At 40.5% G+C, this 22524-nt stretch overlaps 1 protein-coding gene across 4 annotated transcripts in view; it reads right to left on the reverse strand.

The window, feature by feature from the left end:
* Positions 1-1774: 1774 nt before the first annotated feature.
* ablim3 (actin binding LIM protein family, member 3) overlaps positions 1775-22524 on the reverse strand; it is a 230535-nt gene continuing 209785 nt past the window's right edge. For 3 of the 4 annotated variants that reach the window (XR_008724242.1, XR_008724243.1, XR_008724241.1), the window contains 6 exons: positions 21630-21780; positions 13476-13505; positions 11865-11923; positions 6911-6971; positions 2953-6416; positions 1775-1923 (listed from right to left, as the gene is read on the reverse strand). Coding sequence is in view for 1 of the 4 variants with exons in the window: in XM_055642996.1 (XP_055498971.1) it covers positions 1810-1923; positions 2953-3033; positions 6409-6416; positions 6911-6971; positions 11865-11923; positions 13476-13505; positions 21630-21780 (504 nt within the window). In the remaining 3 variants the exon portion in view is untranslated. The remainder of the gene's footprint in view (positions 1924-2952; positions 6417-6910; positions 6972-11864; positions 11924-13475; positions 13506-21629; positions 21781-22524) is intronic. The other variant, XM_055642996.1, reaches the window with a different exon arrangement.

Below are 22524 nucleotides of genomic sequence, written 5' to 3' on the forward strand. Positions count from 1 at the left end.
TATTCAGTCCTGACTTTAAAAAAAATGTAATTATAATTTAAACCTCAATCCATTCCAGCACCAAGTGAGTGAAAGCTGTGCAATGGCTTTACAGAGGTCCATTTTTGGAATAACAGAGAACTGTCCAGCCATCTTTCTTTGGCATGAACCTGGGACCGATGCACCTACCTCAACAGAATAAAAGCTGCTCGGGTAAAAATAAAGAGCTGAGACCTGTTTCAAATTTCAAGCAGATTAGCAATTCTCCACTTTTGATCTGGCTGGGAACCTCACCTCCCAGTCGCTAGTAGGAGTTAACTTTAAGTTCACACACACCTTGTTTGCAGAAGTGTGAAAACGCATACCTCCAGGTTCAGGAGACAGGTTCATCCCAGATGTTATCAGGCAACTGAATCATCCTACCTACAGAGCAGTCCTCAACTATTATCTACCTCATTGGTGACCCTTGGAGTATCTTTCATTGGTCTTTTACAGGCTTTAAGGGCCTGTCCCACCAGCTAGCGCGACCTAATGTGGTCGCTTGCGCTGTACGGCCTCACGGGGCCGGTCCCACTTCGATCGCGGAGCCGTATGGAGTTGTGCCGTATGGGCTGGTCCCGACATCGCGCGGGGCTCCGAAAAACTGACACTGTCCAAAAATCCTGCTCGGCAATGGCCTGTCGGCCCGCAGCCGCATTGAGGCCGTAGGCAACGCCTCGACGGGCTTACGCAGCGCCTCGATGCCGTACGCAGCGTCTCAATGCCGTATGCAACATCTTGACGGCGTACGCCTAGCGCATGGCATTGAGCGATCATGTCACCGCCCGGCATGCCGTTGCGTGATGACGTAACCGCCCGACGCCGTGCGACATCCAAATTCAGTTGGCCCGCCTCCTGCCCAGCTGATTGGTGAGTATGATGTCGGGACCAGCCCCGCACAACTCCAGAAGGCCCCGTGAGGCCGTACGCCTCAAGCCACCACGTTTGGTCGCGCTCGCCACATGCAGTTGCAAGCTGGTGGGACAGGCCCTTTACCTTTCACTAAACGTTATTCCTTTATCATGTTTCTACATACAGTAAATGGCTCAATTGTAAGCATGTATTGTCTTTCTGATGTCTGGTTGGCACGCAACAAATGCTTTTCACTGTACCTCAGTACACATGACAATAAACTAAACTGTACTGAACCGAACAAATCAGTCTAGGCCAAATTTGCATGATTTATTTATTGAACAAGCAGCGATTATCAATGAACAAACAATTATGGGGCTCTATATCAGCTAACAAAAAAAGTTAAGAATCATTAAAGTAAATATCATCATTTACAGATTTGCTTATCTGTGTCATCATCGTGGCTTCTATTTAGGACAATGTGCACAAGAGCTACGTCAGCAATACATTTTGTCGGCAGTTCTCTCTTCTGTAGAGTGTTGTCATTCAGTAATTCTAAATGTAAGGTAACTTAAATGCTCCAAAATAATATAATTCATAGACAATGGAAATTAAAACTTTCATCTGAGGAAGATAAGGAAATCAAACAAAAGATAAATGAGAAATACATCCTACTTTATTAAAAAAAAAATCCCACTTGAATTGGGGGCACTGCAATTTTACTCCCAAAAACCTGATGCTTAGTGAATTATATCACAAAATATGCATAAAATAATGGATATATGTGCCCACAGCTGACAGACATTTGCAGAACATCCATAGATACTTGTAGCTTTCTTAACATTATATGATGTGAAAACACTAATAACAGATTGTGTGATTAAATGCTCATATACTTGGGTAGGTAGTTTGTTCCTTTAATATGATGGTTACATTTGTTTAAAAGAGCCTTGCTTGCTTTTTCATTTCATTTCTCTTCCATAAGGCAAGTCGATCAAACTCTGCGAGTGTCATTCCAAACACACGATAGAAGTCTTCTGGTGATAAGTGACGCTGTGAAAAAAACACAAAGAAATCCCATAAACCTAGTGGGAATTGTAGTAAAGTCTACACATTGTTTTATTACTGTTTACTGTAATGTCTGTGTTGTCCACATATATATGTCATATAACACGTTAGGAAGCAGTGCAAACGCCATTGGGATAACTTGTGCCAAAAATATTAAAGCAGTTGATATTTAATCCAATCCTAATCCACTTAATCAGTAATAAATCATCAGTTATTTCTGTGCTGAATTACTTAGAAGTGATACCATGGAAACTCTTTCTACTTGTTTTAAGCCAATGATATGTGAGACTATAAAAGGTGACCAGATTACTACAAAATTGCTAGTTTAAAAAGCACATTATATCAACTGGATCCCTAATTGATCAGTTCAAGAAAATAGATTCCAATGCTTTGGAAAAGGCAGGACAAAATTATGTGTCTACTGGACAACATGTGGGCTTGTTTTATCCAATGTAATGCAGACTGCTCATTGCAATATGCATCAATTAGAAATCTTAATAATGGCCCTTAATATTATTCAGAAACATTCGATTAATTTGGCAGATTGATGTGATGCACAGACCAAATGGATGAATGTAAAGACTGTACGTCATTACATACATTATCCCAATACAACAAATGATGCAAAATAAGTTTAAAAATTACGCTCAAATGCTACACTGGGAGTGAGTATTGCGGAAGTAGATTGGATGAATGTGAAATATATTCAGTCTGCACGAGTAGGTAATCCATGAGGTTTATTTACCTGAATCATTATATAATAATTTAAATTGGTTTATGTATATAATTCTGTCAGCAATAGTGTTTTAGTTCCATTCTTGATGCCATTCCACAAGTGCAAGCAACTTTCCTTTCTTCACTTGCAGAATATCCCATATATTGATGTAAAACCATTTCAAACATATGGTATGTGTCTGCTGTTGTATGGTTGTGCACCTGGTTACAATACAAGTATATAGAACCTGCAATGCCTACTGAGGTAACACTGAACCTTAAATGTCCCACAGCACATACCTCTAATCTTGTCCTGTCAACATCTTTTGGCAACTTATGTCGACCTCTGGTGGTTACCATCAGGAGATGAAATGGATAAATCTAGAAAATAAACAACTCAGTCAATTGCCTTAAATCACTTTAAACCTATTCGGCTTGGAAGTCAACAAGAACTAGAGAAATTGGATGGCAGACAACAGTGGAATGTTTCATGAGCGTAGAGTGTAATAGAACAGCATATCAATGGAGTTAATCTTCAATGCTATTGTGTGGTACAAGGAAACAAGCTGTGTCAATGTGTTGGGTATCAATATTTTAGCAGAATAAATGTTGTCTGGAGATTGCATAACATAAAGGCTTTTGTAGTGAGCCATGTCATTAATTTTTAATGAAAAATAAAGTAAGGAAAAGTTTGGGATGAACTGCAACTGCCCTTCAGAACTCTCCATACAACCAATACGCTAACCCGTGAAGGACCTGAACATCAACAATGTGGTCCAAAAATGCACAACACCTACCTGGATGGTACCACTGGGTCTCCATATACGCATCTGCCTCTCATGGAGAAACAGATCCTAACAATACTTGTGTAGCCTCGTTTGGTATATATCCTGAAGTGTCCCAGTCTTTGAACTGAGATCCCATCTTGGGTTGCTCCTCTTTATTTAATGGTTCAGTCTGCTTGGCCACACTATCGTGCTCTTTGGTAGGGATGTCCTCATCATCTCCCATCTTACAACCTTTGCTTGACCCACCCTTCTAACCACCCTGCTGATTGTTCCCACCTCTTTCCCCCTGCTGATCCTTGTACATGGATGCATCTGGCTTTCTTTGCGTGCTTTTGAGTGATGGAGCAGGTAAAGGAAAAGGCTTTCCCAACATGATGCCTGTTCAGTGAGCAAATTATCCTAAAAAATTAACATGGCTTTATGCATGTGTGTACAGATATTTTCCCATGACAATGAGGATGTGCTTGTTCAATCCACCAAATGCTGGCAAAGTTGAAGTCCTGTGCAAGCCCCTGTATATATGGAAAATTGTTTCCTGATGCCTGAAAAAAGAAGATCTAGTGATGTGGACTAACTTTGGTTTGACCTCAATTTGAGCATTGTGTGCTGTTCTGGTCACCCCATTACTGGAATGAAGTGGACACTTTGAAGAGAGTGTAGAAGATGTTTACCAGGATGCTGTCTGGAATAGAGAGTATCAGCAATCAGAAGAGGATGGACCAACTTGGTCTTTTCTTGGACTTTTCTCAGGAGCATCGGAAACCGAGAGGAGATTTGTTAGAAGGATATAAATTGTAATAGAATGTGTAGACAATCAGGATCTTCTTCCCAGGGTAGAAATGTCAAATACAAGAGAGCATAGTTATAAGGTCACAGGGAGAAAGTTGAAAGAAGATTTTTTAAATTTTAGAAATATAGCACGGGTACAGACCCTTCTGCTTACTGAGTCTGCACCAACCAGCGATCCTCATACACTAACACTATCCTACACACTAGGGACAATTTACAATCTTTACCGAAGCCAATTAATGTACAAACCCATACATCTTTGCAGTGTGGGAGGAAACTGAAGCATCCAGGGAATACCCACAAGGTCATGGGGAGAACGTACAAATTCCGTATAGACAGCACCCATGGTCAGGATTGAATGCCGGTCTGTGGCGCTGTAAGGCAGCAACTCTACCGCTGCACCATCATGCTACCCCAAGATGTGCCCATGCTGAGATGTGCGGAGAAAGTTTTTTTTACACACAGAGAGTGGTCGGTGCCTGGAACACATTGCCAGAGAAGTAAATAAGACAGTAGCATTTCAGAGACTTTTAGAAAGAGTGAATATGCAGGGAATAAGGGATACAGAGCATATGAAGAAAGAAGGTATAAGTTTAAGTAGGCACCAATTTCTGCACAGACACCTTGGGCAAAGGGATTGTTCCTGTGTTCCACTATTCTATGTTCCAAATGCACTGGAATGATAGCTGGAAAGTGAATTATAAAGAAAAGTTACATAATTGGGGCTTACTGAAGCAGGGAAAACCAGAGGCTAAAATGTAAAAAAAAAAAATATATATATATATACCAAAAGATGTTAAAGGATAAATTGTGAAAGATTCCATTGATTTGGAGATTAGTATCAAGATTTAGTATTCACATGAGTAGAAAACAAAGATAAATTTGATATCAGTATGTTATGTTCTTGGAACAGTTTGCAATTATTTATTATTGTAGGAGAGCATAATATCATATTCAACATAGTTGATTAATATTTGAAGAAATTATATATAATGACATAGGGAAAGAGCAGAGAAATGAGACCATGATACTAAGATCCAGTTCAATTAGTTACCTTGGCACAGGCATCAAGGGCCAAATTAGCCAATGATTGTCAAAACTGTTATCTCAACTTGAAACCTCTGCTTTATTTTGTATAGCTGACAGAACATTCACCTTGAATAATATACTTTCAGCACAATTTCAAACAGCACACTTATCAGAACTTAAATGTATCAGAACAAAGCCTTTCTTTATAATGGGTTTGTTCTGATGAATGCAAGCCATCAGTTCACTCAGAGTGTGTTGTAACAAAGAATAACTGAACACGATCAACACAAATTCTCTACCAGCAAAACAATCCGATGAATGACCGGTTTCATCATTCCATGCTTTAACAATGTAGATTGTATTGTATAGGCACAAATCATTGGCATTCATCATCACTATTTTGCAAAACTGAAAACAACTTCAGGATTTCTACATCATATGCACAGGAAGCCAAACGATTCTCCAGGTACCAGTGATTCACTGCTCCCTTGCAGGTCATATGGTTTGCATCATTCTCCACTGCAATCAAGAGAAATCATTTGACATGATTTTTAGATATTTATACAAACAAATCTTAAAGTTTGTTTTTACTGCTTTTTGGCAATTTGAAGCCATCATTAGTGCATACCAAACTACCTGTTCTAAGAATGCAGAATTCCCTCATGAACATTTCAAAATGTAAGTGCTTTTAAATTTTTTTGTGTGTTCAATTATAGTATATTCTCATTCTAATCATATGTGCAGAATAAAATGTTTATCTCACACTCTGAATAAACTGTATAAAGTTAATTAAAAATGTGCCATTTGCTTATTGATATGTACTTAGCGGATTTTTAAAATGTGATTTGCTACTCAGCCAACAAGGTTATTACAATTTTAGACATTACAGGGTAAGAGAATCACTATATAAATACATATGATGGATCAAAGTGATGCATGCCAAATACCGTCATTGGAAAGTTATGAGATTGTTTAACAAAATCATACAAGCTAATTTATTTTTCTTGGAAAACTGCAAATCCATGCCTACAGTTGTGGTAGAGAATATCACTTGCTACTTCTAGGTATTGTGACGGAATCAAAGCATTTGTTTCCCTCACTCATTGTTGTTGCAATCCAAAAGCCACAGGTTCACAGCAGCAGTTCTTACCTTGTATTCTGCAAAAGAAAGAAGAAAACGTACGTGTAACAGAATGTAAATAAAATGCTATTGGCACTGTCATAAATAACTAGGGCATTTAAAAAAAATCATAATTGTTCTGTATACAGTTTTCGGCATTGAGGGAGATATTTACGTTGCTTGAAAAACTGCAATGTTACATATTATAGAATCGCCAACAATGTTAATGCTGTACAGCCTTTTACTTTTTGCAATTTCAATCTGGTGCACTTTCCCATCATCAAAATACGGGTGGGACATATTCAAATGTTCCTTTAACAATCTTGAAAAGTGGAATGTTTTGCCATTTTAACTCTTGATTATGTAATGGCAAATGGAAGGAGGAAATTTATCTTTCAATTGATAATGGGTGTGCGTGTTCATTATGATGGCAGTGCTTTCAGCAGATTAAAAGCGATTGTACAATACAACACATGTCTTTTATGAAATAATTGAACATTTTATATTGATGCAGCCACTGAAATCATCTTACCTCGCATTCCCCAATTAACAGAACTATCATTGTCATATTGGAAAATGTCAGCACTCTGGGGCTAAAAGGAATTGAAGAAAAATAAAAACACATCAGTTATTTATAGTTTTTGATACTGTTCTTTCAGGTACTTAGAATCATAGAAAATTGCACCACAGGAAGAGGCCTTCTGGCACCTTATGTCCATGCTAGCCAAGAATAGATTTTAGATACATTATTTTCCCAACTCTTGCTTCCTAGCTCTGCAGCTTCATGGTTCTTCAAATATTCATCCATTCCTTAGGTTTTCAGGGGTCAAGTTTCAGGCCTTTAACATTTGTGGAGTGAAATGGTAGGAAATTGGAGAATGTAGGTGAACAGAGGGATCTGGGAATAACTGTGCACAGTTCCCTGAAAGTGGAATCTCATGTAGATAGGATGGTAAATACTTTTGAACTCCTTACAAATAAGAGCTTTCTATAGAAGTTGGGATGTAAATTAAAATTGTACAAGGCTGCCTGGAGTTCCTAACCTCTCAAATGGAAGAACAAAATTCCCATTTTACTTTGCTCAATAAGTTACAATTTACTTTATTCTTTGGACGCAATTTTATGTACCATAGAGGTTTTTAAAATCTCCCCTAGACAGTCGTCCTTTGATCCAAAGGGAAAACAACAAGGGGCAGGCTCAACAATTAAGGACTCCTCATGAAACTTCTTTACTCAAGAGTGGTGGCTGTGTGGAATGAGCTTCCAACCTGGTGCAAGGTTCGTTTTTATCATTAAAAATCTCCTAGTGCATCCTGGCAGGATCCCTCATGTAGTGAGCGCAGGTCACTGGGGAATTGTACACTAAAACCAAGATGGCCTTTTCCGTATGTAATTGTTCTATGGTTAAATACACTCTACACTAATTTTTCTACGGTTATTAATCAATGCTGCTTGGTTCCAACAAAGGCAAGAACATTTCCCATTTACTTTGCTCAATTACAATTACTCTTACAATTGTATGTACCATAGTTTAATCTCCCCTCAGTCTCCTTTGATCCAAAGAAAACAACCTCAGGCTCAACATCTCTCCTCAAAATCATAATTCTCCAACCTGGGCAACATCATCATAAATCTCCTCTGCATCCTGGCATATCCTTCATGTAGTGTGGTCACTGGAATTGTACATAAAACTAAATGTTTTGTATAGTTCTGGCACTACCTCTTTGCTTGGGTATTTCAAGCCTTAGCCAACAAAGGCAAGTATCCTGCCACCTTAGCCATTTTGCTATGTTTGGGGATCTGTGGACATGCATAACAAGTCTTCTCTGGTTCCTCCATATTTCTTAATATCCAATCATGTATTATGCATTCCCTTGCTCTACTCTACCTCATACTTCTGCAGATTGAACTCCATTTGTTATTACCTTCCACTACTTGCCCGTCCATTAATATTTGCTGAGAGCAGGGAACTTTCTGCTTCACTGTCAGCCACACTGTCAATTGTCCAAGACTTTGTTAAATGTCATGCTCAGGAATTTGCTGGTGCCAGACCAGCAGACTTTCAGAATTATTGGATGTTATTTTATACATATTCTGGTGTACAGTAACTTCACTTTTTCAAAACGATGTCGTCATGTAAGGTTTCAGTGAATCCAGTAATTTTTAAGGGCCAACAGGGTTAGGTGACGTTAAAGGATGTTCAGTGAGTGGACGGGGTGTGTTGGAACCAGTGCCCCAGTGAGTCATCATGGAATGCAGCAACCACCAGTGCCGACAGCACCTTAGAGCCAATTTTTAATCCAATGTCACTTCCCTTGGATCCCATGGGCTTTTACATTTTATTTAAATTTTATCAGACTCCTTTCTAGAAACCATTCATATAACATTAAGTACTCTACCAGTCATTAATGCTCTTAATTATCTCCTTGATGAATTCTACTGTTGGTCAGATGAACTTTGCTTCAGAAAAGCACACTGACTGTCTTTGATTAACCTGGGTCGTCTTAATGATGTTTTATGTTACCCCATGACCAATGTTAGACTGATTGGTTTATTGGAACCATCCTTTTTAAACCCTAGCACCAATTCATCAACCTTGCCCACTGACATAAAACAAAATAGGAGCAGGGTAGACACTAAATGCTGGAGTAACTCAGCAGTATCTCTGGAGAGAAGGAATGGATGACGTTTCGGGTCAAGACCCTTCTTCAGACTGATGTCAGGGGAGTGGGCGGGACAGAGATAGAATGTAGTCAGAAAAAGTAAGACTGGTTGAAGAACTGGGAAGGGGAGGGGATGGAGAGAGAGAGAGGGGAAAGCAAGGGCTGTTTGAAGTTAGAGGTCAATGTTCATACCCCTGGGGTATAAGCAACCTTTGCTTCGGAGATGCTGCCTGTTCCGCTGAGTTACTCCAGCATTTTGTGTCTACCTTCGATTTAAACCAGCATCTGCAGTTCTTTCCTACACAAAATAGGATCAGGAGCAGGCCACCAGACACTTCAAGTCTGCACTGCCATGAATAGCTTTTTGATCAAGGGAGTCACACAAGCCATGTTCTAATCTTCTGGCACACTCCTGGAATTTACTGCATTTTGAACGGAGTTTTGAGCATCTCTGGGGCCGTTTCCTTTAAAACCCTCAGGTCTGGCCATTTGTCCATGCTTGGCAATGCGAGCTTCTCTAATATTTATATCTTGTGATTGGGGTTTTTGCAGGTTACTCCCTGTTATTTGAATTTAGCCTTTGGGATCTTTGGGATGTTTGTAATGCCCTCTGTGGTGAAGACTAGCAAAAACACTGATTTAACACATTTGCCATGTCTTGTTTTTGCTGTAACAAAATCATTAGTCTTGTTCTCTGGAGGTCCCATCTTTAACATAGCTCCCCTTCTTCCCATTACATTTCCATAGGGACTGACTATTTTAATATTACAGATAAGTTTTCTCTCAAAATCAAATGTCTCTCTTTTTATGAGCTCTTTATTCTTTTGCTGTTGGATCCTAAGCCTCTTAGTCCTCTGATTTATATCCAGAAATTCCTCCACAGTCACAATACCAACCTCAGTTGAAGCAGAGTACAACACTCAGATTCGGCTAAATTGCTAATTTACCAATCCCAACCAAAAATACATTTTTAGGCAACAGTACCTTCAAAAAAAAAATGAAATGAAATGAAATGAAATGAAAATGAAATGAAATGATTCAATTTATTGTCATTGTGAGTGTACAGTACAGAGACAACGAAATGCATTTTTAGCATCTCCCTTGAAAGGGAGACACAGGGCGTCGCGGTGTGCCCGCGCCTGCCGCCGTACATTCCATTACAGGCAAAGGTGGGTGAAGTGTCTTGCCCAAGGACACAATGACAGTATGCACTCCAAGCGGGATTTGAACCGGCTACCTTCCGGTCGCCAGCCGAACTCTTAGCCCATTGTGCTATCTGTCGCTGTTCAATTGGACAGAGCTGGTACATTATATCCAGTCCTTGTCATTTTGTGTGCCCTACTATTCAATTTAACAGTACCCTTGATTCCTTTGTTTCTTTCCACAGATTGTGCCTCTTTCCTTGGTACCACTCTATTAATAGAGATAAATACTTGTTCAATGTTGTGATCCATCTGTTTGAATATCTGCCACTGTTCCTCTCCCAACCCACAAATTATTTTTCTCAGTCCACCTTCATACAATTATCATTTCCCTTATCTAACACAGTAGTTTGGATGATACATTCCTTGGTTAGCACCTCTTATCTCCTTTGGCCTGTTTCTTTGGAAGATTGTATAACCTGGAATACTGGGCCCCTCAACCCTAGTTTACCTACACATCTCCCTGAAAGCTATTAGATCATACTCCTATGATGTCACCTCTGCTGTTGTTTCGTCTATTTGTTGCTAATGCTATGTGATTCAAATAAAGAACATAAGGGTTTGGGGTTTTTTTTTACAATTTTTTACTAACTCACTATTGTCTTTGTGCTACATACTTCCTTTTATACGTATTTCGTGTTCCAGCCTGTCACACCCTGCTTGTCAATTTCTCCCACATTATCCCAAGTCACTGCCCTTTCAGGTCCTCTTAATTTGTTAAATATTTCATTCTAGGAGCCCTAAAACCCTCCTATTTAACTGAAAGCCCCGTTTACATCTTCATTTATGCGATTCACCTGGACACTGGCCCCAGCATATTAAATAAAGTCCATCCAATGGAACAGTTTTCTTCTTCCCCAGTATTGGTGCCAATGTTGGGGGAACCTGGTTCCTCTACCCCACGCTCTGAGCCAAGTATTACCTCTCCAAATCCCACACGGCTCCGAGAAGATGATCTGCTTTTCAATTTTGCCCCGAGCTGCTTATAATTCCTCAGCAGAATTTCCTTCCTAGTCCTACATATGTTGTGAATGCCTATAAGACCAAGACAATGGGATCCTTTCCCTCCCACTCCAAGTTCTTACCTTAATGAGATGGCTTTACCCTTTAAACCAGGCATGCTCTTGAGACTGTCTTTGAGGCAGAGAACAGTATTGATTTCCCTAACTATGCTATGGCAGTCCTTCAACCCATATCTCTGGCCAAAGGAAAACGAGAAACTGGTAGCAGATACGCTATGCCTCTCTTGCTTCCTTTAATAACCTGGGATACATTTTATCTTAGCCTGATGATTTATCTACATCACATTACCTTTAAGACAAATTACACTGGATCTGCAGTGAGCAGATGCAAATGGACATTTATAAATTTTAGATATCTTTTAATTTCCTGTACTTACTTAATTTGTAATCAAATTATGTAAAATGACAACTATCCAGTCCGCTAAATCTGATATCGTAATATTATCCAAATGCAGAGTGCAGGAAATTGGTTGACAACAGAATATATTTAACAGAAGGAAGTGTGGGAAGCAGATATTTATTCTGTACATGTCCCAAACCTTTTGTCCTCACTTCTAAGGGAGTAAACTCAGGGTAACACAAATTGATCGAAATCTTACCCTGTGCATTCCATTTCTCATGTAGGCAGGAAGAGAAGCAGACTTGGAAATCAGTGGATCTGTGGTAGAGAACATAACACCTTTATCAGCATTACTGACAACAAAAGTAAAACCAAACTGCCTTCATCAATCAATGAAAAAAAGTCATGAATAGAAAATGCATTTCTTGACTTATCTCCAGATCTGAATTCCAAACCAACAGTGCCTCCCAGTCAAACAAGCCTCCCATGTTCACCCCCCTGTAGCTCTGCCTAGAACCACTAGATGTCACTTAAAGTCTAAGATTAGAATAATCCTGTGGCGACAAGCAGAATGGATGGATGAGACACTTGATAGATTGCTATTGGTTTAAATAGAAATGTCTTTGCTCACTTTAACAACCTATCCTAGCAGCCTAATACACTGAAATCTTATAGAAATAATGATAGAGAATAGCACATTTAAACAAAATGTTAAAATATTTTAAGTAAGCCTGATTTACAGCTTGTAGAAATCTCTTTTGTGGTGTTCTCAATACAGATAGTTATACAGATAATCATACAGATGGAAAAGCAGAGCTCTCCCCACTTCCAAGCAAACTCCCCCCTCACCCATAACCTTTCATTCCCCCACCCCTTCACACAAACTCTGTAATATCTCGGAGGGCAGTTAAAAAACAACAGACGTAAAAAAATGCTATACCAGCTGAGGAGACATCAAAGAAAGGGAGGCATGAAGGCCACATACACACAGCACAAGAATAAGGAAAGCAACAGTCAGGCAATTTTATTTCAAATTCTGGAAGCAACATTGTATTTAATGTTAATGCAGAATGCTGTATAAATAATTAGTATGGGAATTATAACCAAGCCGTTTTTATTAACTTTTAACCTCTAAAGAGAAATCAGATAAAAAACATAACCATGATATTAAAAAAGTTATAAAATTGCTGCAATATAGTTAAACATTTTTAAGTAAGCTACATGTTGACAGATCATGTATTTTTTAGATTTACAAATGTAAAACACTGCTGAATATGTATTTTGTGTGTTGACATACATATCACAGGATTAAACAATGAATTACAATGTACCACTAACCAAGCAAAATGTAGTACAGGATTATGTAATGAAATCAAAGCACAACTATGCAGTCCTGTGGTTAGACCACTCTTGTCAGTGCCTCAAAGCAACAAGTATTCCATTTTCCACTTGTGGAGGAAGTTGTGGTGGCAGATGCTGGTTTAAACTGAAGATATATACAAAATGCGGGCAGCAACTCTGGAGAGAAGGAATGCTTGGCGTTTCAGATCGAGACCTTTCTTCAGAAGATGGGTCTTGACCTGAAATGGCACCCATTTCTTCGTCCATTATCCTCTTATCTTGTCCTTGTGCGCAGCGACAGTTAAAGTTAGCTGCTCACTGATTCTAACTAGTTGTAACCTTCCGAGCACGCCCAACAACCTGGATCAAACAATGAGGGAGTTACAAAACTTGTAGAATGAGATGATTCTGTAAGGCGGTAACTGGAGCTTGAAGGACAGGTGGTAGACTAAACCATGAAGTATCCTGGTCTACCCTGGCATTAGAAATGTGAGAACCAGAGTTCAGCAGTAAATAGACTTCAACTCACCGCTATCACCCATGTGAAGTCCACGTGAAGCTGTAATCAAAGGATTAAATGCACATTAGAATAAGGCAATGGAATTGCTCCTCCTGGAATTTCCCTCTTACCCAATTTGGCTCAAATGCTTTTCCAATGAGCACCTTTCACCTCACTGAGCAAAGATGTCAACCAGAGAAAAATGATTTTTTAATCACTGTCTGAGATAGTGCAATTGACTGCAATTGAACTTACTGAAGTGAACAGCCAGTGGAAAAATGTTGCAAATGATCTCCTGATAATTGTTATCATTAGCAATTTTTTTCTCATTGAAAAATGGAAGGAACAAAGAGCCAAGGTTGATAACATTACTAACAGGGATTCATCTTATTTGGCTGTAAGAGTAATAGGGTTGTGTTAGTGGGAGATTTAAACTTCCTAAATATTGAGTGGGTCACATATAGGGCAGAGTGCTTGGATGGGGTAGAGTTTGTTTTTAATTTAATATTTAGTGGGTCCTGCTACAAAAGGGGCATCACCGATCCTTCCCTTGGAAAATGAGGTAGGGGAAATGACTGAAGTTTCATTGTGGGAGCTTTGGGGCCCAATGGCCATAATTCTATTAGTTTTAAGGTAAGGGAGAATGATAGGACTGGTCCACAAGATAAGGTCCTACATTGGGTCAAGGGCAATTTTGGAAGTATTAGGTGGGATCTTGCTGACATTGACTGGGTTAGACTGTCTGGAGGTAAAGGGATGTCTGGTAAGTGGGCAGAATTTAAAAGTGCAATAGCATGAGTTCAGGAACAACATGTTTCTGTAAGGGTGAAGAACAGAACTGACAGGTGAGACTACCTTAGATGGGGTATTTTGGTTGGCATGCATGTGTGGGACCAGAGGGCCTGTTTCCATGCTGGAATTTTACTAGGATTCTTTGAATGGATTTAAACGCATAATTCCTTCTTCCAACAAAATAATAAGAGGAGAAACCAACAATTAAAAATGAAAATAAATACATACAGATTTCTTCTGGCTCAATGAATTTATTGTGTAATATCACCACTTGAGTTCTTGTTTTCATTTGTCCCAAACATAAATGTAACTAAGTTATACAAGTTCTTCAATAAAATGTAGAAAGTTCCAGTTCCCCACCATCCTTTGCGAGGAAATCTTTCCTAATCTCTCCTGTAATCCTTCACAAATTATTTGACATCCCTGTTTACTCAATGAAGATAAATACGTCTCTGTACCACAAATTTTCTATGTTTGTTTCAGTAAAGTTCCACATTTTAAGCTATTGCAAGTTCCTAAATAACCGACTCTGAAGACTGACTCGGCCATTTAATACTGAGATGAAGAGAAGGTTCTCCTTTCAGAAGATTGTGAAGCTGTGGAATTCTCTCCCCCTGGAAGACTCTGAAAGCTCGGTCATCAATTATATTCAAAACTGAGGTTGAAAGACTTTTGGATATTACAGGAATCTTGCATGTGGGGATAATGAATAATAGTACTGAAATAGAAGATCAGTGGTGATTGTGATGAGCAGTCTCGTGGGGCTGAATACTTAATCCTGATTTAAGAATCCTGATCCTACTTCTGAAATTCTTATGGGCCTCCCCAATTAACCACTATCTCACTACCTCCTCCAATAATCATGTCTAAGCTGATTCTTTATGACCTTTTGGTTCAGCAATGTACAGTACATTCAGGGTAAAGCCATGAGTCCAGTGGCAAAGTGAGGGGCTGGAAGCACAGACACCTGCCCTCCAGATCTCTGCATTGCAGTGCACAGATTAAGATTAATACACGCTGTCACATGCACTACAGTTGTCTTTCATTTCTCAATGAAACCAACAGCTATTACTCAGTGCATTCTGTGAATTCCAAGGATGGCAAAATGCAATAATTTGCAATGATTGTGATCAGAATCCAAAAATATGGCTTTTCCAAATATTAATATTATCTCAGCGTTTCATCTTTATTTTTCTCCCTCAACCCTGCACATCCGTTACATCTCTTCAAAATTTAGTCCAAGAGTAGCAAGCTACTGCAAATACCAGTAATGCCAAATAATAGGAAATAGCTGAAAACAGACTGGGGCAGCAGAATAGTTGATTATTTTCATTCTGTACTGAAATAAACCTTGTTTCTTCTCTACTGTACTCTTTTTACAATAAAATAAAACTTATAAGGGATTGCAAGGGAACAGTATATACAACTTGCAGACCTGTCCATGATTTAATAAGGCAAACCTATCACAAAATTCATTTTTACTTTTCAAAGAATAAAACTGAGCAACATTGCAAAATATAGTTGTTATAAATAAATTCAAAATGTAAGTATCCATTTTTTTAATGCTATTTTTACACAGATCATCTATATAGCATTGCAGTCCAATATATGAATTCTGGTAACAAATCAGAAATACTAGCTCTGTTTCTCTTTTACAGATGTTGCCCAACTTTGTCTTTTGGAATTATTTGCATTATTTTTGATTTTCTGCAAACTCAATCTTTCACTTTTGTCCTATTCTAGTGATTCATTGGGTGGTGGACCAGTCGGGGCTTCCCGAGAAGTTCAAGGCATGGATTTACCAACATGGTATCCCTGCCAAAGATACTCTGGCCACTGCTTATCTACAAAGTACCAATCTCCATCGTAGAGAGATTGGAGAGGAAAGTCAGCAGCTTCCTCAGTAGGTGGCTGGGACTGCCCAGGAGCCTTGGCAGCATTGCCCTTTATGGAAATAACACCAAGTTCCAGCTGCCCCTGAAGTCCCTGGAGGAGGAGTTTAAGGTGACCCGGGCCAGAGAGGTGATGCTGTACAGGGATTCCAGCGATCCCAAGGTGGCTCAGGCTGGGGTGGAGGCCGTGGCAGACTGGGTCTAAAAATATTGGTTGCCAGGAGACAAAGGGGGCCCACTTCATCAGGGGCCCACTTGATATAGGGGGCCCACTTCATCAGGGGCCCACATGCCATTGGGCAAGCTGACACCCTAGCCACTCCGCCACTGGGTGGAGGTGAAAACTGGGATGAAGTGGAGAGCCGGCAAAGCCGTGCTACAAGCGGAGTCTTGGATACGCCACAGACTCTTGGTGGGAGCAGTGACTCGGGGAAGAGCTGGTCTGAGAATCTTCCCATCTCCCCAGTTTGACAAGGCCAAGGCGAAGGAGTGGCGCACGCTAGTCTAGGAGGAAGTGCGGGCAGCGATGGAGGAGGAGAGGTCTACCAGAGGGGTGGGCTTGAGGCAGCAGGGGGCCTGGACAAGGTGGGAGCAGGCCATGCATCGAAAGGTCACATGGATTGAGCTCTAGCAGGTTGAACCACAGCACACAAAGTTCCTGGTCCAGGCAGTGTATGATGTATTGCCCAGCCCATCAAACCTCCATCTGGGGCAAAGCGGAATCTCCGGATTGCTCACAATGCTCAGGCAAGGGAACGTCAGAACACATCCTGAGCTGTTGCCCAAAGGCTCTTGGACAGGGCGGTACACATGGCATCACGACCAGGTTCTCAAACCCATTGCAGAAGCCATCAGCATGGGAATCAGCAGCTGCAGACGAGCATGACCCACCACCTAGATGATCACCTTCGTGAAGGCCGGAGTGCAGCTGCCAAGGACCACAGCAGCCAGGAATCCGTTAGAAATCCTGGCGACTGCGCAGGACTGGCAACTTCTGTAGACCTGGCGAAATAGCTGAAGTTCCCACAGCACATTGCCACGACCACCCTGAGGCCAGACATCCTCCTGGTCTCAGAGGCGACCAAAAACATCGTCTTGTTGGAAGTGACAGTGCCGTGGGAGGAACGTCTGGAGGAGGCCCACGAGAGGAAGATGACCAAGTATGAAGAGCTGGTCATAGACTGCCGTAAGCAGGGCTAGAAGGGAAGGTGTATGCCCATCGAGGTTTGCTGCAGAGGATTTGCAGGGCAATCGCACTACAAACCCTTGAGTGTACTGGGCATCCACAGAATGGAAAGGAGAAGAGCCATTGCAGAGGCAGCGGAGAAGTCCTCGAGATGGCTCTGGATCAGGAGAGGAGGTCTATGGGGAGGAGCGAATGCCACCTGAACACGTCGTGGTCTGGCCAACCACGGCCGGGTCGTCTGGGTGAGGATGTCTGATGTTGAAAGACCCGAAACACCCAATGACCCCAGGTTACATCACTGATGATGTGTTCAGAAGCATATCAATATGTCATTTATCAATCAATCAACTCCCACTTTGCAAATCTTTACCTTGGAATAATGTTCTGGATGTTATTTTCACTCTTTCCAAAAATAAAACAGAATGTAATTGCAGGCTGATGAGTTTTCTTACATTATTTGGTTTTGGAAACTACTTAAGTCATACTTTAAATCCAATGTGAAAATAATTTATATACATTGTCGCCATATGCCCAATGATGTGAACAAGTTACAGAGAGCATGGAAGCCAATCTTCAAACATATGAGGTGTTAGGTGTTTGCTCCTTGCAACTGATTAATGTGCCAGTGTCTAATGTGTAATAGTTGTGTACATCAGTCTAAGCAAACAATCATCAAGTGCATGAGGTACCATAAGGTTACTTGTGAAGTGCAATTGCTTTTAAAAATAATAATTCTGTCCAGTAATAACTTTTGCTATATTAGTGGAAACAACTAATTTCATCTGTGTGGTTTTTTTCAGGACTGGCATAGTAAAGGAAAAAACAAAGCCAAGGTTTGCAATTTGCAATCTGCTAGTATCCTATCACATGGCCATGTAGTTTATTTAATCTTCATAAGCACCCTTGGTTTGCTCTGAGCAGTCAAAGAATGTAACAATAACATTTCAGGCTCCTTCACTCAATTGCTTACTGTGCTGAAAATAGACACAAAGTGCTGGAGTAACAGCCGTACAGGTAGCATGGGTGGGTGACATTTTAGGTCAGGACCGTTCTTCCAATGCTTATTGTCAATTTTCGGGAATTTCCCAACATCTTTTAAACCATTTAGTGCCACATGGACATCACTTACACTCTTCACACTACTGTGTGTTTTTCACCAGTTCATTTGATTTGTCCCTAAAAATCTAGATACTAATTTGACAAATTCTGAATAAAACCAAAATATTAACTAGACTTCTAGAATTATCAATTTACTTAAATGTACCAAAGCATGGGCTTTCATTCTGGCTTAGAAAAACATAGAAACATAGAAAATAGGTGCAGGAGTAGGCCATTTGGCCCTTCGAGCCTGCACCGCCATTCGATATGATCATGGCTGATCATCCAACTCAGTATCCCATCCCTGCCTTCTCTCCATACCCCCCTGATCCCTTTATCCACAAGGGCCACATCTAACTCCTTTTTAAATATAGCCAATGAACTGGCCTCAACTACCTTCTGTGGCAGAGAATTCCAGAGATTCACCACTCTCTGAGTAAAAAATGATTTTCTCATCTCGGTCCTAAAATACTTCCCTCTTATCCTTAAACTGTGACCCCTAGTTCTGGACTTCCCCAACATCGGGAATAATCTTCCTGCATCTAGCCTGTCCAACCTCTTAAGAATTTTGTAAGTTTCTATAAGATCCCCACTCAATCTTCTAAATTCTAGCGTGTACAAGCCAAAAGAACAAAGAACAGTACAGTAGAGGAACAGGTCAAGAGAGTCAAGAGTCAAGAGTCATTAGTGTTTTATTGTCATATGTCCTAGACGGGACAATTACATTCTTACTTGCTGCAGCACAACAGAATATGTGAATATGTAAACATTGTACATAACGAGGAAAAAAGGAAAAGTTCAATAAATAACAAATATAGTGCAAATAACAAATAATAATATAGTCTTTTGCAGTTCAGAGCTCAGAGCTTATTCGATCTTGTATTTAATAGCCTGATGACTGTGGGGAAGTAGCTGTTCCTGAACTTGGACTTTACATATTTCAGGCTCCTGTACTTTCATCCTGATGGCAATGGTGAGATAAGTGTGTGGCCAGGATGGTGTGGGTCCTTGATGATTTTGGCTGCCTTTTTGAGGCAGCGACTACAAAAGATCCCTTTAATGGTGGGGAGGTCAAAGCCGGTGATGGACTGGGCAATGGTCACATCCTTTTCTAGTCTTTGTCTTTCCTGGATGTTCAAGTTGCCGAACAGGCCATGATGCAACTAGTTAAAATGCTCTCTACCATGCACATGTAGAAGTTTAGGAGAATCCTCTTCGACATGCCAAAATTCCTGCCCAGGAATTTGAAGTTATTGACCCTTTCCACCATCGTCCCATTAATATAAACAGGATCATCCTTCCCCTACCAAAGTCCACAATCAGTTACTTAGTCTTACTGATGTTGAGAGCCAGGTTGTTGTGCTGGCACCATTTGGTCAGTTGGTCAATCTCACTTCTATACTCTGACCTGTCCCCATCTGTGATTCGTCCAACCACAGCGGTGTCGTCGGCGAACTTGATGATGGAGTTTGCATGGAGTCCTTTGGCCTGCAGTGTTTGTGCTGAACATGATGTCAAAATAAACTAATCTTATCAACTTCCATATCCCTTCAGTCCCTGTATATCCATATGCTTCTGTAAAAGCTGTAAAAGGATTTATGAAAGGGAAATCATGCTTGACTAACCTTCTGGAATTTTTTGAGGATGTGACAAGTAAAATGGATGAAGGGATGCTAGTGGATGTAGTGTATCTAGATTTTCAGAAAGCCTTTGATAAGGTCCCGCACGGGAGACTGGTGACTAAAATTAGAGCACTTGGTATTGGAGGTAGGGTGTTGACATGGATAGAAAATTGGTTGGCAGACCGGAAGCAAAGAGTAGGAGTGAACGTGTCCTTTTCAGAATGGCAGGCAGTGGCGAGTGGAGTGCCGCAAGGCTCGGTGTTGTGGCCGCAACTATTTACCATATATATTAATGATTTGGAAGAGCGAATTAGGAGCAACACTAGCAAGTTTGCGGATGACACAAAGCTGGGTGGCAGTGTGAACTGTGAAGAGGATGTTAGGAGGTTGCAGGGTGACCTGGACAGGTTGAGTGAGTGGGCAGATGCGTGACAGATGCAGTATAATATAGATAAATGTGAGGTTATCCACTTTGGCGGCAATAACAAGGGAGCAGATTATTATCTTAATGGGGTTAGGTTAGGTAAGGGGGGGGGGGGGGGGGGGGTATGCAGGTACAGCAGGAAGTGAAGAAAGCTAATGGAATGTTGGCCTTCATAACAAGAGGATTTCAGGAAAGGAGTAAAGAGGTTCTTCTGCAGTTGTATAGGGCTCTGGTGAGACCACATCTGGAGTATTGTGTACAGTTTTGGTCTCCTAGTTTGAGGAAGGACATCCTTGTGATTGAGGCAGTACAGCGTAGGTTCACGAGATTGATCCCTGGGAAGGCGGGACTGTCATATGAGGAAAGATTGAAAAGACTAGGCTGGTATTCACTGGAGTTTAGAAGGATGAGGGGCTCTCTTATAGAAACATATAAAATTATAAAACGACTGGACAAGCTAGATGCAGGAAAAATGTTCCCAATGTTGGGCGAGTCCAGAACCAGGGGCCACAGTCTTAGAATAAAGGGGAGGTCATTTAAGACTGAGGTGAGAAAAAGATTTATCACCCAAAGAGTTGTGAATTTATGGAATTCCCTGCCACAGAGGGCAGTGGAGTCCAAATCACAGGATGGATTTAAGAGAGTTAGATAGAGCTCTAGGGGCTAGTGGAGTCAAGGGATATGGGGAGAAGCCAGGCACAGGTTATTGATAGGGGACAATCAGCCATGACCACAATGAATGGCGGTGCTGGCTCGAAGGGCCAAATGGCCTCCTCCTGCACCTATTTTCTATTTTCTATGTTTCTAAAGCCTCTTAATACCACTTTTATATCAGTGTTCCAGGCACGCACAACCCTCTGTGTAAAAAACCTTGCTTTGCACATCCCCTTTAATCTTTCCTCATCTCACCTTGAAGCTATGCTCTTTAATCTTTAACATTTCCACCATTTCCACTGCCCACCCTGTATATGCCTCTCATAATTGTATACACTTCTATCAGGTCTCCATTCAATCATTAGCTTTGTAGCTAATGCACCCTAATCTATACAGCTTTCTGCTAAACATTTTCTACACCCAATATGGACAAATATTGTAAGATCAGAGTCCTCTAACTATTGAATGAGTCAGAGTTTGCTTATAGAAACTACTGAAAGATGACTTTTTACTTACATCCATTGAGTGGAGAATCAAAGCCTACATTATGTAGATATTCTCTACTTGTTGAAGAACTCCGTGTTGTCCAAGGATCGTTATCATATGTCCCTGATCTAGCTTTCATTTCCCCCTCCTTCAGAATTAATCGATTAATGCCACTTTGTATCTAAAATAAGAGAAGCAAGAGAATAAAATTGCACCTTTGCAAAAACAATACCTCTTGTTTTTTATTAATTCATCCCATAAACATAATTATTTAGAGCTTGGGAATACATAGATGAGCCAAGAATACGACTTTATAACCAATTGATACGGCTGGAGCAAATTGATAATGCCCACTTCATTAATATCAAATTAAAATATAAATAGGTGGATTAAGGTAAAAGCTACAGCACGGTATTGTCACTTAGGTGGAAGCATATAAATAGATTAAAAATTGAAAATATTGTACTGGGTTTTAATATATACCATTCCCAATAACACATTGTTTATTTTAGTAGGGTTATGAAAAGGGTTAACCACGTCTCAGCTAAATGAAGCTAAGTGTTTGCAGGCTGCTGATTGTTCGAGCTAGCCTTGGAAGGAGGACAGTGACTATGAGATGCCATAACTTCCAATAAACAGGACCGATGCAGATCCTGTTGGGCCTCAGCCTCTGCATGTTAAGGATGCACCATCAGCTTCCAGGACTAATTGGGTGATCCTCACTAAATAATTTGCATTCAAAAATAATGTACTGTGAATACAGAGAGCACGCTAGTGTTAACAGCTAACAGATGGCCATGGGATTTAGTCAAAGGATTCAATGCCAGAAGGATTGCAAATGACAGTTACTGGCAGACTCGGCTTTGAAACAGGCCAGAGTGCTATAATAAAGAGCACTGCTATCTTGTATGGGAAAGCAATTTAG

The sequence above is a fragment of the Leucoraja erinacea genome, chromosome 11 (genome assembly GCF_028641065.1).
Source record: "Leucoraja erinacea ecotype New England chromosome 11, Leri_hhj_1, whole genome shotgun sequence".
Classification (NCBI taxonomy): Eukaryota; Metazoa; Chordata; class Chondrichthyes; order Rajiformes; family Rajidae; genus Leucoraja; species Leucoraja erinaceus.